Genomic DNA, 17,612 nt, shown 5'->3' on the forward strand with positions numbered 1-17,612 from the left:
TGAGAGTGACTCTTGACGGACCAGATGGATGGGCCCGTGGCTGGATCAGTAACGGGCACAGAGCTCCACTTCGACTCAGACGCCAGCAAGGTGGAGGTGGCGTACTGGTATGGGGTGGTATTATTAAAGATGAGCTAGTTGGACCTTTTCAGGTTGAAGATGAACTCAAACTCAACTCCCAAACCTACTGCCAGTTTTTAGAAGACACTTTCTTCAAGCAGTGGTACAGGAAAAAGTCTGCATCTTTCAAGAAGACCATGATTTTTATGCAGGGCAATGCTCCATCGCATGCATCGAAGTACTCCACTGCGTGGCTAGCCAGTAAAGGCCTTAAAGATGAAAGAATAATGACATGGCCCCCTTCCTCACCTGACCTAAACCCTATTGAGAACTTGTGGTCCCTTGTTAAACGGAGGATTTACGGTGAAGGAAAACAGTACACCTCTCTGACCAGTGTCTGGGAGGCTGTGGTTGCTGCTGCACAAAAAGTTGATGGTCAACAGATCAAGAAACTGACAGACTCCATGGATGGAAGGCTTATGACTATTATTGAAAAGAAGGGTGGCTACATTGGTCAATTATTTTTTTGAAATGTCAGAAATGTTTATCTATATATTTTGAGTTGTTTGTTTATTATTCTCACTTTAACAGATGAAAATAAACAAGTGAGATGGGGAACTTTTCGTTTTTCATTTAGTTGCATAATAATTCTGCACACTAATAGTTGCCCAATAATTGTGCACACATAGATATTCTCCAAAGAAAGCCAAAACCTCACTTTTGACTTTCTTAAATATTCAGGTTTGAGGTTTATTAACATTTTGGATTGACCGAGAGCGCTGTAGTTGTTCAATAATAAAAATGTATCCTCAAACATACAACTTGCCTAATAATTCTGCACACAGTGTAGATTTCAATTTGGATTGGAGATGTTTAATGTGAGTCTGGAAGGAGAGTTTACAGTCTAACCAGACACCTAGGTATTTGTAGTTGTCCACATATTCTAAGTCAGAACCGTCCAGAGTAGTGATGCTGGACGGACGGGCAGGTGCGGGCAACGATCGGATGAAGAGCATGCATTTAGTTTTACTTGCATTTAAGAGCAGTTGGAGGCCATGGAAGGAGAGTTGTATGGCTTTGAAGCTCATCTGGAGGTTAGTTAACATAGTGTCCAAAGAAGGGCCAGAGGTATACAGAATGGTGTCATCTGCATAGAGGTGGATCAGACAATCACCAGCAGCAAGAGCGACATCATTGATATATACAGAGAAGAGAGTCGGCCCGAGAATTGAACCCTGTGGCACCCCCATAGAGACTGCCAGAGGTCCGGACAACAGGCCGTCTGATTTGACATACTGACCTCTATCAGAGAAGTAGTTGGTGAACCAGGCAAGGCAATCATTTGAGAAACCAAGGCTGTTGAGTCTGCCAATAAGAATGTGGTGGTTGACAGAGTCGAAAGCCTTAGCCAGGACGATGAATATGGCTGCACAGTAATGTCTCTTATCGATGGCGGTTATGATATCGTTTAGGACCTTGAGCGTGGCTGAGGTGCACCCATGACCAGCTCTGAAACCAATTAACTCATTAATAACCTGGGGCATCACGGAGAAGTTTATTTAATGAGTTCCGTCTTCCGAATGAACTCTTAATAATCTAAAGATCTCTTACATTTCAGTCATCAATCAGTCATTAATTATTATTAATTGTTACCTCATCAGTTCTCATTCCAAAGGTCGTAAAATTCTTGGTTATCTGCACGAACCCTAGTTTCCATAATGAATCAGCAATATACAAACTGGCTTAATTATTTATTGACTAACTAACTAAATAATCACAGAAGTACATAACAAACAACAAGGGGTGACAAGTAGCCTAGTGGTTAGAGCGTTGGACTAGTAACCGAAAGGTTGCAAGATCGAATCCCCGAGCTGACAAGGTAAAAATGTCGTTCTGAACAAGGCAGTGTTCCTAGGCCGTCATTGAAAATAAGAATTTGTTCTTAACTGACTTGCCTAGTTAAATAAAGGTAAACACAAAAAAAAACTGTGGGCTAAGCCAATATGACAGCTTGGTAGACGAAAGGGGTGGGACAGAGAGTGGGAAAGACAACATGGATTCATTACACACAGTCTATAATTATATTCATTGAAATGCTAATCCTTTGCACATGAACGGCCTCTCATTCCAGAATAATTGCGATGTATATATATTTACACCCGTATGTTGTCTTTTCTGATGGAGTCCTCGATCGTCCTGTAGGGTTCATCAGAGTCTCTGGTTAATTTTCATTGAAGTCAAAGTATTTTGTGGTTGTAGGTGGTTAGATTCAAATCCTCTTGCCGTCATTGCAAATAATAATTTGTTTTCCCGAGGCTGCCGTCCATGCTGGGAATGTTGATTGGCAATTAAGTAAACTAAGATGTAGACTTTCTATAGTCACTGTACAGCCTTAACTATGGAGTGACCCCATGAAATGGGACATCAGCCAACTCAGGGACAACCACAGGACACAACTATGTATAGTTTACACAAATATTAACATCTTAGCTCTTATTGCAGGACTGTGACTGTGGTACATCACCTCCCCAGTCAACCTATTGTGCGTATTGAACATTCAAATTGGTCTGTACAGCCTTACCACCACGTATTGAGAAGATTGATTAAAAATAAATACATTTTAGAATAAGGCTGTCACGTAACAAAATGTGGAAAAAGTCAAGGGGCCTGAATACTTTCCGAAGGCACTGTATTTGCACCCTCTCAGTGAACTAATCCATGGCAGAGGCCTAGACTAAAATCCAATTTATGCTTTTTCCAAAAATTTGGTCGCAGGCTCCATATGGAGGGTTAAAACCTCTTCCAGATAGGACCCTTCATCTCAATTTCCACCTAAAATGACACCCTGCCTGCATCTCAGGACCCGAAGCAGGGATATGCATATTCTTGATACTATTTGAAAGGAAACGCTTAAGTTTGTGGAGATGTGAAATTAATGGAGGAGAACATAACACATCTGGTAAAAGATAAAAACAAAAACATGTTTTCAATTTTTATTTGATCATCTTTGAAATAAGAAAGGACATACATTGAGATGGACGCTGGGGATCATTTATATGTTGTCCACAACAGGGCAACAGTATATGTGCAAAGTTTGACTGATAACTTCAGGAATGAGCGAGTTACATGACATTTAGTATGAAGTCACCCAGGTGTCCCACACGAGTTGCCCAAATGTACCCAAGTGGCCAAATTGATACATTCAAGAAAATACCTATATAGAACAACACAAGAGGGCAACAGTAGTTGTGCAAAGTGTCAGACTGATAACTTCAGGAATGAGCGAGCAACATGACAGTTAGCATGAAGTCACACAAGTTGGCCAAATTGGTGAAGTGATACATTTTTATGCAAATAACTATATACACAACATAACAAAATGCTATTCTAACAACACCATTTTATAAAATAAAAATGTTTTAAAAAAATATTTTAAAAAACAAGGGTAAACCCTTGGAAGACCCTCAGTCCTCTACACAATATCGTGCTGCTGATGCCATGTCCAATAGCAGTCTCTTTCTGCTGTAAAGCAGAGGCAAACTGAACAAGTGCTGCAGGTGATGGGGGACTTCATGCGACAAAGAACACAACAACGCCTCCATGCTGTGGCCGATTGGCTCCGAGGCATATTCATGCCTGCAGTTATGAATTTTGGCATGTGAACAACACTGGTGACAGGAGTAGAGGGGACAGAAGGTGCTGCAGTGGACTTTGTGCCGTAGCCAGCAAGCTCCCGGATGAGCAGCTCTCTGAAGGCTAGCTGTGTCATGGAGGTCTGTCCAGAGCTCTTAGCCATTTCCTTCTGGAGGACGAATGCATTCACCACAGCAATGTCAATGAAGTGATAGAACACTGTCCTGTACCATTTCCTTGTCATGTGGAGAACATTGTTGTAGCCTATCAGAGCATCTGACAGGTCCACACCTCCCATGCTCTTGTTGTAGTCCTTCACAGCAGCAGGAATGGGGACATTTTTAGTGGTCCGTGCCCCATTAGTGTCCTTCACACGCCTGACGACGTGATCGCCACTGAAGGATTTGTGGATAGTGGTGCACATGACCACCTCTCTGGTATCCATCCACTTTACAAAGAGCAGGTCATCTTTACGAATCCATCTCATGGTACCCCTATCAGCCCTCTTAGGCATGTCATTCACTTTTGTTTTGGGAAAACCTACTCGGTTGGTACAAATGGTCCCACAAGCCCACACATCCAGCTTCCTCAGGTCTGTGAACAGGGTAGGGCTTGTGTAGAATTTGTCCAGAAACAGTTTGTAGCCCGTCCCCAGCAGTTGAAAATCCAATAATTCCATAAAAGAATCATAACTAAGTCCCTTACCGGTGTCTGAGATGGATTTCCCCTCGTAAACAAAACAATTCCAAGTGTAGGCACACACAGAATCGGCCAAAACAAACAGTTTGTACCCCCATTTTGTCGGCGTGTTACACATATATTGTTTGAGGCCAATTCTAGCCTTTGAGGATACCATCCTCTCATCTATGGACAGGTTCTGGTTGGGCTGAAAATGGGTCTTGCAGGCCTCAACCATGCTGGGGTAGAGAGGTTTGATTTTGCAGAGCCTATCAAAGCTTGCTGTGCCTCTCTTCTTGTCATTGTCATCGTCAGCTTGTGGGTCACTGATATGAAGCGCCCGTGAGATAGTCAGAAACCTTTTACAAGACATGACAGTGGTGGGGAAAGGCAGTTGGTAGAGTGTTGACGTTCTCCAGTAGTCCTTGAGGTGTTCGAACTTCACAAGCCCCATGTAAATAACCAGTGAGATGTAACAGTACAGGTCTTGGATGGAAATGGGCTTCCATGCCTCTTTCTTGCCTGCTTGTTTCTTAGCCCCGTACTTGTTGGTGTTAGACACCAGCGAATCCAGAACTGACAAGGAGAAAAACATCTGGAAAAGATGAAGGGGGCTGTACTTTGCAGTCATGTCCAGCTGAGGTCCTGGCTGTCTTTTCGGTCTAAATGTTGGTGGAAGTAGCTCCACATCATCTTCTAGCACGGTGTGCCAGCGGTCCTCTGCCTCGCTGGTAGTTACCGCTGGTTCACTGGCCCTCCTCCGCTTCTGGGCTGGCCTCTTCACACATCTAGATGGCCGGGCGGGGGAAGGTGTGGAGCCGGAGACAGCAGGGGTCCGGCTGGATGAACCAGCTTCAGCGTCTGAATTAGTGGGGGATGAACACCTTGACATTGGGGGTTCCCATTGTTCATCAGAGTCCCTGGCACTGTTTAAGAAAAAAAGAAAAAAATCAGTAAGAATACTTTTACAGATGAGCCCTGTATCAACACGTAAAATAAACAGATATCTACTATATAGAGTAGAGGGACCATAATCACGACAGTGAAGTGTGTGTTTATCAATGGTAAATAAGGCTGGTCAGGGGAGAACGGCTCATAGTGGTGGCCGGGGTGGGGTGAGTGGAATGGTATCAAGCAACACGGTCTGTGGTGCTGCTCCATTCCGGCCATTGTTGTGGGTCACCCTCCCCTCAACAGCCTCCAGCCTATTTATATAACAATGGAATGGAGTGAACGGAACAGCACCAAACAAACCATGTTGCTTGATGATGTGGAACCTTGGGGCGGCAGGTAACCTAGTGGTTAGAGCGTTGGGCCACTAACCCAAAGGTTGGTGGATCGAGTCCCAGAACTGACATGGTAAAAATCTGTCGTTCTGCCCCTGAACAAGGCAGTTCCTAGGCCGTCATTGTAAATAAGAATTTGTTCTTAACTGACTTGCCTAGTTAAATAAAAAATAAAATACCATTCCACTCACCATACCCCGGCCACCACTATGAACCGTTCCCCCCCCTGACCAGCCACAGGAATGGAAGACCCATAGTTACCTCTGCTGCAGAGGATAAGTTCATTAGAGTTACCAGCCTCAGAAATTGCAGCACAAATAAATGCTTCACAGAGTTCAAGTAACAGACATCAACTGTTCAGAAGAAACCGCTTGAATTGCTGCAAAGAAACCACTACTAAATGACACCAAATGAGAAGATGAGACTCTTGGGGCCAAGAAACACAAGCATTGGACATTAGACCGGTGGATATCTGTCCTTTGGTCTGATGAGCACATATTTGAAATTTTTGGCTGCAACCGCGGTGTCTTTGTGACATGGAGTAGGTGAAGGGATGATCTCTGCATGTGTGGTTCCCACCGTGAAGCACGGAGGTGGTGGTGTGATGGTACTTGCTGGTGACACTGTCAGTGATTGATTTAGAATTCAAGCGTACCAAAGCATTCTGCAGCGATACGCCATCCCATCTGGTTTGAGCTTAGTGGGACTATAATTTGTTTTTCAACAGGACAATGACCCAACACACCTCCAGGCTGTCTAAGGGCTATTTGACCAAGAAGGAGAGTGATGGAGTGCTGCATCAGATGACCTGGTCTCCATAATCACCCAACCTAAACCCAACTGAGATGGTTTGGGATGAGTTGGATAGTAGAGTGAAGGAAAAGCAGCCAACAAGTGCTGGTTGAGAGAATGCCAAGGGTGTGCAAAGCTGTCAAGGCATGATTCCATGTGTGTGTTTTCATAGTTTGCCATCACTATTATTCTACAATATAGAAAAAAATAAAGAAAAACCTTTGAATGTGTAGGTGTGTCAACTTTTGACTGGTACTCATAATATATATATATAGTGGGGAGAACAAATATTTGATAACCTGCAAAATCGGCAGTGTTTCCTACTTACAAAGCATGTTGAGGTCTGTAATTTTTATCATAGGTACACTTCAACTATGAGAGACGGAATCTAAAACAAAAATCCAGAAAATCACGTTGTATGATTTTTAAGTAATTAATTTGCATTTTACGGTTAGGATGGTGTTCTTTGACTTGCAAGCCCCCACCTTTTTCCTCTAAACATAAATGGTCATTATGGACAAACAGTTGTATTTTTGTTTCATCAGAACTGAGGACATTTCTCCAAAAAGTACAATCTTTGTCCCCATGTGCAGTTGCAAACCGCAGTCTGGGTTTTTTTATGGCGGTTTTGGAGCAGTGGCTTCTTCCTTGTTGAGCGACATTTCAGGTTATGTTGATATAGGACTTGTTTTACTGTGGCTATAGATACTTTTGTACCTGTTTCCTCCAGCATCTTCACAAGGTCCTTTGCTGTTGTTCTGGGATTGATTTGAACTTTTCACACCAAAGTACGTTCATCTCTAGGCGACAGAACGCGTCTCCTTCCTGAGGGGTATGAAGGCTGCGTGGTCCCATGGTGTTTATACTTGCATACTATTATTTGTACAGATAAACGTGGTACCTTCAGGCGTTTGGAAATTGCTCCCAAGGATGAACCAGACTTGTGGAGGTCTACATTCTTTTATCTGAGGTCTTGGCTGATTTCTTTTGATTTTCCCATGATGTCAAGCAAAGAGGCACCGAGTTTGAAGGTAGGCCTTGAAATACATCCACAGGTACAACTCCAATTGACTCAAATTATGTAAATTAGCCTATCAGAAGCTTCTAAAGCCATGACAAACGGAGGTATTTGGACATAAAGGATGGACTTTATCGAACAAAACAAACATTTATTGTGGAACTGGGATTCCTGGGAGTGCATTCTGATGAAGATCATCAAAGGTAAGTGAATATTTATAATGCTATTTCTGACTTCTGTTGACTCCAACATGGCGGATATATTGTATGGCTTGTTTTTGTGTCTGAGCGCCGTACTCAGATTATAGCATGGTGTGCTTTTTCGGTAAAGCTTTTTTGAAATCTGACATAGCGGTTGCATTAAGGAGAAGTTGATCTAAAGTTCCATGCATAACACTTGTATTTTCATCAACATTTATGATGAGTATTTCTGTAAATTGATGTGGCTCTCTGCAAAATCACCGGATGTTTTGGAAGCAAAACATTTCTGAATGTAACGCGCCAATGTAAACAGATTTTTGGATATAAATATGAACTTTATCGAACAAAACATACATGTATTGTGTAACATGAAGTCCTATGAGTGTCATCAGATGAAGATCATCAAAGGTTAGTGATTAATTTTATCTCTATTTCTGCTTTTTGTGACTCCTCTCTTTGGCTGGAAAAATGGCTGTGTTTTTCTGTGACTAGTTGCTGACCTAACAATCGTTTGGTGTGCTTTCGTAGTAAAGCCTTTTTGAAGTCGGACACTGTGGTGGGATTAAGTTTACAAGTTTATCTTTAAAATGGTGTAAAATACTTGTATATTTGAGGAATTTTAATTATGAGATTTCTGTTTGAATTTGGCGCCCTGCACTTTCACTGGCTGTTGTCATATCGATCCCGTTAACGGGATTCCAGCCATAAGAAGTTAACAAGAAATTCGTGGAGTGGTTGAAAAATGAGTTTTAATGACTCCAACCTAAGTGTATGTAAACTTCGACTGTGTGTGTGTGTATATATATATATATATATATATATATATATATATATATATATATATACATACACACACACACACACATATATATATATATATATATATACACACACACATACATACATACATACACACATATATATATATATACACACATAAAAATGAATAAAAAATATAAAATGAATATGCGACCATTTAAACAACTGCATTAACATGAGAAGCAAAAACATATTTTACTTACTGATCTAAAAGTGGATCTTTTCCTTCCAAAAACATTTCTTCCGCGCTGGAATCATAACTGTGGTCACTCACAGAGTCCTCATCCATTCCTTCTGTGTCACTCTGCCGGTCAATTTCTGCAATAATATCATCAAAATGTTTATACTTGGACTGAGATGTAGCTTTTCCACTCTTAGTAGCCATGTTTAACTTTTTCAGATTTGAGAAGTTTGTAGAAGAGAACGAACTGATGTGAAACGTAGACTACAGTTGTTCCTTTTTACATTTACATTTTAGTCATTTAGCAGACGCTCTTATCCAGAGCGACTTACAGTAGTGAATGCATACATTTCATACATTTGTTTCTCCGTACTGGTCCCCCGTGAGAATCGAACCCACAACCCTGGCGTTGCAAACACCATGCTCTACCAACTGAGCCACACATGAACTCTATTGACAGCTCTAGCGCGATGGCTGTTTGTCCTACAAACAGCGTTCACATACTGCTGGAAAGCCCAGCTCATTGGCTATCTAGCTAGGTTTCAAAACGATAGGTGGTCATTGGACCAAGATCCTTCATGGGCTAATTCAGGTGTTGTATAGCCAATACGTAATGTAGAATTTTGAAACAAGTTTGGTTGCCTTCTAGAGTGTCTGAGGATTGCACAGAAACCGGACTTGACCGTGTTAAACAACGTTAGATTGCTAACAATATTAGATTTCATAAAATTGTTTTGTTGCAAGTTGAAAGAGTCGGAATTCATGCAGAACTCTGTTTACAACATGGATCGTGTTAGGATATACACTACCATTCAAGAGTTCGGGGTCACTTAGAAATGTCCTTGTTTTTGAAAGAAAAGCAAAAAAATGTGTCCATTAAAATAACATCAAATTGATCATAAATACAGTGTAGACATTGTTAATGTTGTAAATGACTATTGTAGCTGGAAATGGCTGATTATTTGTGGATTATCTACATAGGCATACAGAGGCCCATTATCAGCGACCATCACTCCTGTGTTCCAATGGCACGTTGTGTTAGCAAATCCAAGTTTATCATTTTAAAATGGCTAATTGACCATTAGAAAATGCTTTTGCAATTATGTTATGTTTTGCAATTATGTTAGCACAGCTGAAATCTGTTCTGATTAAAGAAGCAATAAAACTGGCCTTCTTTAGACTAGTTGAGTATCTGGAGCATCAGCATTTGTGGGTTTGATTACAGGCTCAAAATGGCCAGAAACAAAGAACCTTCTTCTGAAACTTGTCAGTCTATTCTAGTTTTAAGAAATGAAGGCTATTCCATGCGAGAAATTGCCAAGAAACTGAAGATCTCATACAACACTGTGTACTACTCCCTTAACCTGTTGGGGCTAGGGGGCAGTATTTGCACGGCCGGATAAAAACATACCCGATTTAAACTGGTTACTACTCTTGCCCAGAAACGAGAATATGCATATAATTAGTAGATTTGGATAGAAAACACCCTAAAGTTTCTAAAACTGTTTGAATGGTGTCTGTGTATAACAGAACTCATATGGCAGGCCAAAACCTGAGAAGATTCCATACAGGAAGTGCCCTGTCTGACAATTTGTTCTCCTTCTGTGGCATCTCTATCGAAAATACAGCATCTCTGCTGTAACGTGACATTTTCTAAGGCTTCCATTGGCTCTCAGAAGGCACCAGAAAGTGTAATGGGGTGTCTGCAGTCTCTGGGCTAAGTACAGCAGCTCTGTTTGTGAGTGGCCAGGCTGGGAACAGTGACACTGGAGATGCGTGTTCATGAGAATTCTCAATTTTTTTCTTTCAGCCTTTGAATGAATACAAGGTCGCCCGGTTGGAATATTATTGCTATTTTACGAGAAAAATAGCATAAAAATTGATTTTAACCTGTTATGGTATAGGGGGCAGTATTTTCACGGCCGGATAAAAAAACGTACCCGATTTAATCTGGTTACTACTCCTGCCTAGAATATGCATATAATTAGTTTGCAAGGTGGGATGCAAACGTCCCACCTTGCCCAGGGAGGTTAACAGAACAGCGCAAACTGGCTCTAACCAGAATAGAAAGAGTGGGAGTCCCCGGTGCACAACTGAGCAAGAGTACAAGTACATTAGAATGTCTAGTTTGAGAAACAGACGCCTCACAGGTCCTCAACTTGCAGCTTCATTTACTTCTTTGGGCTGGGGGGCAGTATTTTCACGTTTGGATGATATGCGTGCCCATAGTAAACAGCTTGCTACTCAGGCTCAGAAGGTAGGATATGCATATTATAAGTAGATTTGGATAGAAAACACTGAAGTTTCTAAAACAGTTTGAATGATGTCTGTGAGTATAACAGAACTCACATGGCAAGCAAAAACCTGAGAAAAATCCAACCAGGAAGTGTGGAAATCTGAGGTTTGTAGAAATCCAACCAGGAAGTGGTTTGTAGTTTTTCAAGTGATTGCCTATCCAAACTACAGTGTCTGTGGGGTCATTTTGCACTTCCTAAGGCTTCCACTAGATGTCAACAGTCTTTAGAATGTTGTTTTATGCTTCTACTGTGAATATTGAGAGAACAAGAGGTCCTGGAGTCAGATGACAGAGAATGACATGAGTTCAGTGGCGCGCATTCCCGTGAGAGTTAGCTCTGTTCCTTTTCTTTTTTTGAAGACAAAGTAATCGTCCGGTTGGAATATTATTGAAGATTTATGATAAAAAAGACCCGAAAGATTGATGCTATACATCGTTTGACATGTTTCTACGAATGTAAATATAACTTTTTTGACTTTTCGGCGTGACATTTCGGCGTGCTTCCTGCATTTGGAGTAGTGGACTAAACACGCAAACAAAAAGGAGGTATTTAGACATAAATTATGGACTTTATTGAACAAAACAAAGATTTATTGTGGAACTGGGATTCCTGGGAGTGCATTCTGATGAAAATCAAAGGTAAGTGAATATTTATAATGCTATTTATGATTTTAGTTGACTCCAAAATGGCAGGTATCTGTATTGCTTGATATTGTCGTCTAAGCGAAGTACTCAGATTATTGCAAAGTGTGCTTTTGTCGTAAAGCTTTTTTGAAATCTGACACAGCGGTTGCATTAAGGAGAAGTCTATCTATAATTCTTTGAATAACTGTTGAATATTTTATCAACGTTTATGATGAGTATTTCTGTAAATTGATGTGCTCATTCACCAGAAGTTTTGGGAGGCAAAACATTTCTGAACATTACACGCCAATGTAAAATGGGGTTTTTGGATATAAATATGAACTTTATCGAGCAAAACATACATGTATTGTGTAACATGAAGTCCTATGAGTGCCATCTGATGAAGATCATCAAAGGTTAGTGATTCATTTTAGCTGTAGCTTCTAGCGTCCCACATTTACCAGAGAGGTTAAATAGTACCCGCAAACCACCAGTCTCAACGTCAACAGTGAAGATGGAACTCCGGGATGCTGGCCTTCTAGGCAGAGTTCCTCTGTCCAGTGTCTGTGTTCTTTTGCCCATCTTAATATTTTATTGGCCAGTCTGAGATATAGCTTTTTCTTTGCAACTCCGCCTAGAAGGCTGAAGCATCCCGAAGTCACCTCTTCACTGTTGAAATTGAGGCTGGTGTTTTGCGGGTACTATTTAATGAAGCTGCCAGTTGTGAGGCATCTGTTTCTCAAACTAGACACTAATGTACTTGTCCTCTTGCTCAGTTGTGCACTGGGGCCTCCCACTCCTCTTTCAATTCTGGTTAGAGCCAGTTTGCACTGTTCTGTGAAGGGAGTAGTGCACAGCGTTGTACGAGATCTTCGGTTTCTTGGCAATTTCTCGAATGGAATAGCCTTCATTTCTCAGAACAAGAATAGACGGACGAGTTTCAGAAGAAAGTTTTGTTTCTGGCCATTTTGAGCCTGTAATCAAACCCACAAATGCTGATGCTCCAGATACTCAACTAGTCCAAAGAAGGCCAGTTTTATTGCTTCTTTAAAATCAGCATAACAGTTTTCACCGTGCTAACATAATTGCAAAAGGGTTTTCTACTGATCAATTAGCCTTTTCTTTCGAAAACAAGCAAATTTCGAAGTGACCCCAAACTTTTCAACGGTAGTGTATATATAGAAACACACGTTTCAAATTTGCACCAATTGATTGGTCGAAAGAACAGGTGGCTAAGTCAATCAAACAAGATTTTTATTAGTCAGGGACAGCCCTACTGGTAAAAGATACCAGTCCATCTTCATATCAACTAACAGAACTCTGCTGGTTGTCCTGGTAATAGATACCAGTGGGCAGATCTATTTTATTTGTTCAAACTAAACTACAGCACTTACTTTGATGAGTCAAATCTGATCCTTTCTTCTTTTCTCCTCCTCTCACAGTTCCACTCAGCCCCGTTGTTTTCCTGCAGTCCACCAGCAGCACAGACAACCTTTTCATATCCAGCAGTAAGGCACTACCGGGAGAGGCATGACACGGGGACTCCGGGAGGGTGGAAGGGCTAGCGTTGTCCTGGTAACCATAAAGAGGGGACACAGACACATATCATTATGGATGCTGATGTCACTGTTGTCATTAAGTGCTTTACAGAAACCCAGCCCAGATAGAGCAAGCTGTATGCTAGACCAGACCAAGCTGTACCATCTGGTGTTCTGAACTGGAGAGACTCTTCTCTGCCTCATCAGCATCAGGATGTTGTTGAGGCTCCCCAGAGGATCCACGATAGTCATGTCTCTCTTCTGTGTGAATGAGAACATCAAACAGATGGTAAACTCATGAACTTCTATTGCAATTACAGTGTCTTACAAGAGGCATGAATATGTTTCTAAAAAGGGCCTAAAATTAGCCACTTAAAAAAAATGGCACCATCTGGTTTGCTTAAAATAAGGAATTTGAAATTATTTATATACTATTACTTTTGATACTTCAGTATATTTTAACTTTTACTCAAGTAGAATTTTACTGGGTCACTCACTTTTACTTGAGTTCTATTAAGGTATTTTTCCTTTACTCAAGTATGACAATTTCTACTTTTCCCACCACTGTGATGCAAATGTTAAAGGGCCGTCCCACGAAATGGGTGCATTTTGCATCCCTTTGATATTTTAAGTAGAAATGATGCACTGTATATTATATTTTAAAACCTGGCTATACTAGAATAAGTGCACTTTAATATAGACCACATAGAGAATTCAATCAATCACATTCTGAAGTCCCAAAAATATATGTACCAATGGCAGATTGCCCCTTAAACAATTCCTACAGTACTGAACAACATATTAAAGTGTATAACTTCAGTAGAATGCCCCTTTAAAACAACACGGTTCAACAACGGCATAGTTTGTCTCCCTGTTTTTAAGACAGTACTCACTGGTGGTAATCGGATATTCAGTCTCCTCTTTCATTGAGATATCCTCCTTTACTCCAAAAGGTTCTTCCTCTTCTTTCAATTTTACGGCATCTTCCTCCTTTTTGATTCTGAAAGCTTCTACCTCCTCTTTTTCCACTTTGACAACCTCTTTCCCATATTCCTCTTTCACTGTAATATCATCCTCTTGTTTCAATGTGATAGCCTCCTTTTTCATTCTTCAAGCTTCTTCCTCTCCTTTCACCAGTTTCTTTCTCCGTCTAGATTAGTGAGTTTGTGCTCCGGACAATTAGTCTAGTGCAGTATCAATGTAACACATTTGCTAATTTAACAAGCAAATTACGTTTAAATTAACCAGTCGATAGGTAAACAGAATTATGTTCAAAACACTAAGAGTAATGTACACAAGATTGGTCTAAAGAGATTCAATGTTTCAGTTTTATGTTCGCTAGCAAAGCTCCGCGTGGGTAAACCAGGAGCCTTTTGTCGCTGTTGAAGAAGCCTCCAGTTCCGTCCACTAGATTATACGTCACGCAAGAAGCATCACCTGAAAGACTCATATCGCCATCTGCTGACTGGAGTGGGCAATGCGGAGTAGGCAATGCAGATTGGAAAAATATTAATTACAATGTTCATTCTGGCAAGCAATGTCATAAGAAGTAATTTAAAAACAACCAGATGTTATTTTTTCTCTTACTTCTTACAGCCAATCATTTCCTCCAGGTCTGGCCTGCCCATTAGGCAGGATTAGGTGACAGATTGACGAGGGTGGTGTATTCCGAGCTAAATTGATCAAGGCCCATTGTTAACAACACATAATAACACTTCATATAATGAAGCAGTGCCCACTTTGCATAAGGCTACATGGACAGATAGGGCTCTACCTGTGTAGAGCACATGACCCTTTACCCTTCCTGTCTCTAAAGTGCCCTTTTGGGTGGTGGTATAATTTGGATTCATTTTTTCTCATAGTTATACTGAACCCACTGCCTGCAAGTCGTCGTTAAATTAGCCTCAGTGATTTGTATTTTCCTTCAGCTTTGTTCCTGTTCCCAAGAAAGCTAATGTAGCAGTGTGATGTTGTTACCCTAGATTGTGCGCCAAATTGCACACAAGGACCAATTCAAATAGGCCAGGTCAATAGGGGATGTTAATAATTTGATAATAATAATAATTCAGTGTGTTTTTTAAATTTAATTACAGCTGCATAGGTAATGTTATTTTTTGGTGTACAAACACTTTTTCATATCAATCTTGTACATACACGTGATTGTAAAAGTTTTGTATATTTTGGTTTGGCCCATTGCGGGTTATTTGTATTACCGTACCCCCTTATTGTTCTCTTTTGTCTGACCTTCGGCTAGCAAGTTATGTTGTCCTTGGCTCCGAAATTGTTCAATATAAAACCGTGGTAATGTTACACAATGTGCTGTTATGCAACCATAAGTTTGTTACAATGTGGACAATATAAAGATTTATGTTAAGTTTCACTGAGCTCGCTAACTAGGGTACCTACTGTAACTTGTGAGTACTTGGGACAGTGTTTGAGTGACTGTCCATGTGCTTGCGCACGTGCCTGAGAGCTGTGACAGCGCCAAGGGATAAAGTATTGTGTGTTGTCTCTTCGTGTGCAGGTATGTCTTTTATTTTGTCCGAATTATGTTCTATATCATTGTACTTGTATTGCATGGTGTGCTGTTGTGCACTGAATGCACGCAGCACCTGTTATTTCTTTTTGGCGCGCTCTCTTTTGTCTGACCTTTGGCTAGCAAGGTGCCTGAGAGCTGTGACTGCGCCAAGGGCTAAAGTATTGTGTGTTATCTCTTCGTGTGCAGGGCAAATAAAAATAATTCAACCAGCAGACCTCCAGTTGTGGCAGTGTGCTAATTAAAAGTACACAACGCAGAACGAACCACGCTACACCTAGGTATTTGTAGTTGTCCACATATTCTAAGTCAGACCCGTCCAGAGTAGTGATGTTAGTTGGGCGGTGGGTGAAGGGCAGCAATCGGTTGAAGAGCATGCATTTAGTTTTACTAGCATTTAAAAGCAGTTGGAGGCCACAGAAGGAGTGTTGTATGGCATTGAAGCTTGTTTGGAGGTTTGTTAACACAGTGTTCAAAGAAGGGCCAGATGTATACAGAATGGTGTCGTCTGAGTAGAGGTGGATCAGAGAGTCGCCAGCAGCAAGAGGGCGACATCATTGATGTTCCCAAGAAAGCTAAGGTAACTGAGCTAAATGACTATCGGCCTGTAGCACTCACTTCCCTCATCATGAAGTGCTTTGAGAGACTAGTCAAGGACCATATCACCTCCAACCTACCTGACACCCTAGACCCACTTCAATTTGCTTACCGCCCCAATAGGTCCACAGATGACACAATCACACTGCACACTGCCCTAACACATCTGGACAAGAGGAATACCTATGTAAAAATGCTGTTCATCGACTGCAGCTCACCATTTAACACCATAGTACCCTCCAAACTCGTCATTAAGCTCAAGACCCTGGGTCTTGAACCCGCCCTGTGCAACTGGGTCCTGGACTTCCCGACGGGCTGCCCCCAGGTGGTAAAGCTAAATTAAAGAGCAGTGATACTATGATGAAGGCCTTGAGGTCGATACGTAAAGCTAAATTAAAGAGCAGTGATACTATGATGAAGGCCTTGAGGTCGATACGTAAAGCTAAATTAAAGAGCAGTGATACTATGATGAAGGCCTTGAGGTCGATACGTAAAGCTTATTAAAGAGCAGTGATACTATGATGAAGGCCTTGAGGTCGATACGTAAAGCTTAATTAAAGAGCAGTGATACTATGATGAAGGCCTTGAGGTCGATACGTAAAGCTAAATTAAAGAGCAGTGATACTCTGATGAAGGCCTTGAGGTCGATACGTAAAGCTAAATTAAAGAGCAGTGATACTCTGATGAAGGCCTTGAGGTCGATACGTAAAGCTAAATTAAAGAGCAGTGATACTCTGATGAAGGCCTTGAGATCGATACGATAAGCTTATTAAAGAGCAGTGATACTCTGATGAAGGCCTTGATTTTGATACGTAAAGCTTATTAAAACCTCTTATGGATAGGGCCCAGTATTTTCACGTCCGGATGAAAAGCGTGCCCAGAGTAAACTGCCTGCTACTCAGGCCCAGAAGCTAGGATATGCATATTATTAGTGGATTTTATAGAAAACACTCTGAATTTTCCAAAACTGTTTGAATGATGTCTGTGAGTATAACAGAACTCATATGGCAGGCAAAAACCTGAGAAAAATCCAACCAGGAAGTGGGAAATCTGAGGCTTGTAGTTTTTCAAGTGATTCCCTATCCAATATACAGTGTCTGTGGAGTCATATTGCACTTCCTAAGGCTTCCACTACATGTCAACAGTCTTTAGAATGCTGTTTCAGGCTTCTACTGTGAATGGGGAGAGAATAAGAGCTGATGGAACTAGGTATCTGAAAAAAAGGCACGAGCTCAGTAACGCACACAGCCTTGGGAGCGAGCTGAGTTCATCTTCATTCCTAAAGAGAAAGGAATTGTCCGGTTGGAATTTTATTGAAGATTTATGATAAAAACATCCTAAAGATTGATTCTAT

General features: G+C 41.1%; 1 protein-coding gene and 1 long non-coding RNA gene across 2 annotated transcripts; one reads left to right on the forward strand and one right to left on the reverse strand.

The window, feature by feature from the left end:
• Positions 1-3,039: 3,039 nt before the first annotated feature.
• On the reverse strand, positions 3,040-14,510 carry LOC106595416 (piggyBac transposable element-derived protein 4). The gene is made up of 5 exons (XM_045690590.1): positions 14,019-14,510; positions 13,289-13,386; positions 12,982-13,159; positions 8,690-8,804; positions 3,040-5,297 (listed from the first exon to the last, which is right to left on the reverse strand). The coding sequence occupies exons 1-5, from the start codon at positions 14,230-14,232 to the stop codon at positions 3,533-3,535; spliced, it is 2,370 nt and encodes a 789-aa protein (XP_045546546.1). The 5' UTR covers positions 14,233-14,510; the 3' UTR covers positions 3,040-3,532.
• A 3-nt stretch (positions 14,511-14,513) lies between these two features.
• On the forward strand, positions 14,514-15,878 carry LOC123725397 (uncharacterized). The gene is made up of 2 exons (XR_006757847.1): positions 14,514-15,649; positions 15,789-15,878. It is a non-coding gene; the product is annotated as an uncharacterized lncRNA (long non-coding RNA).
• Positions 15,879-17,612: the final 1,734 nt, after the last annotated feature.

This window comes from Salmo salar, chromosome ssa12 (genome assembly GCF_905237065.1).
Source record: "Salmo salar chromosome ssa12, Ssal_v3.1, whole genome shotgun sequence".
Classification (NCBI taxonomy): domain Eukaryota; kingdom Metazoa; phylum Chordata; class Actinopteri; order Salmoniformes; family Salmonidae; genus Salmo; species Salmo salar.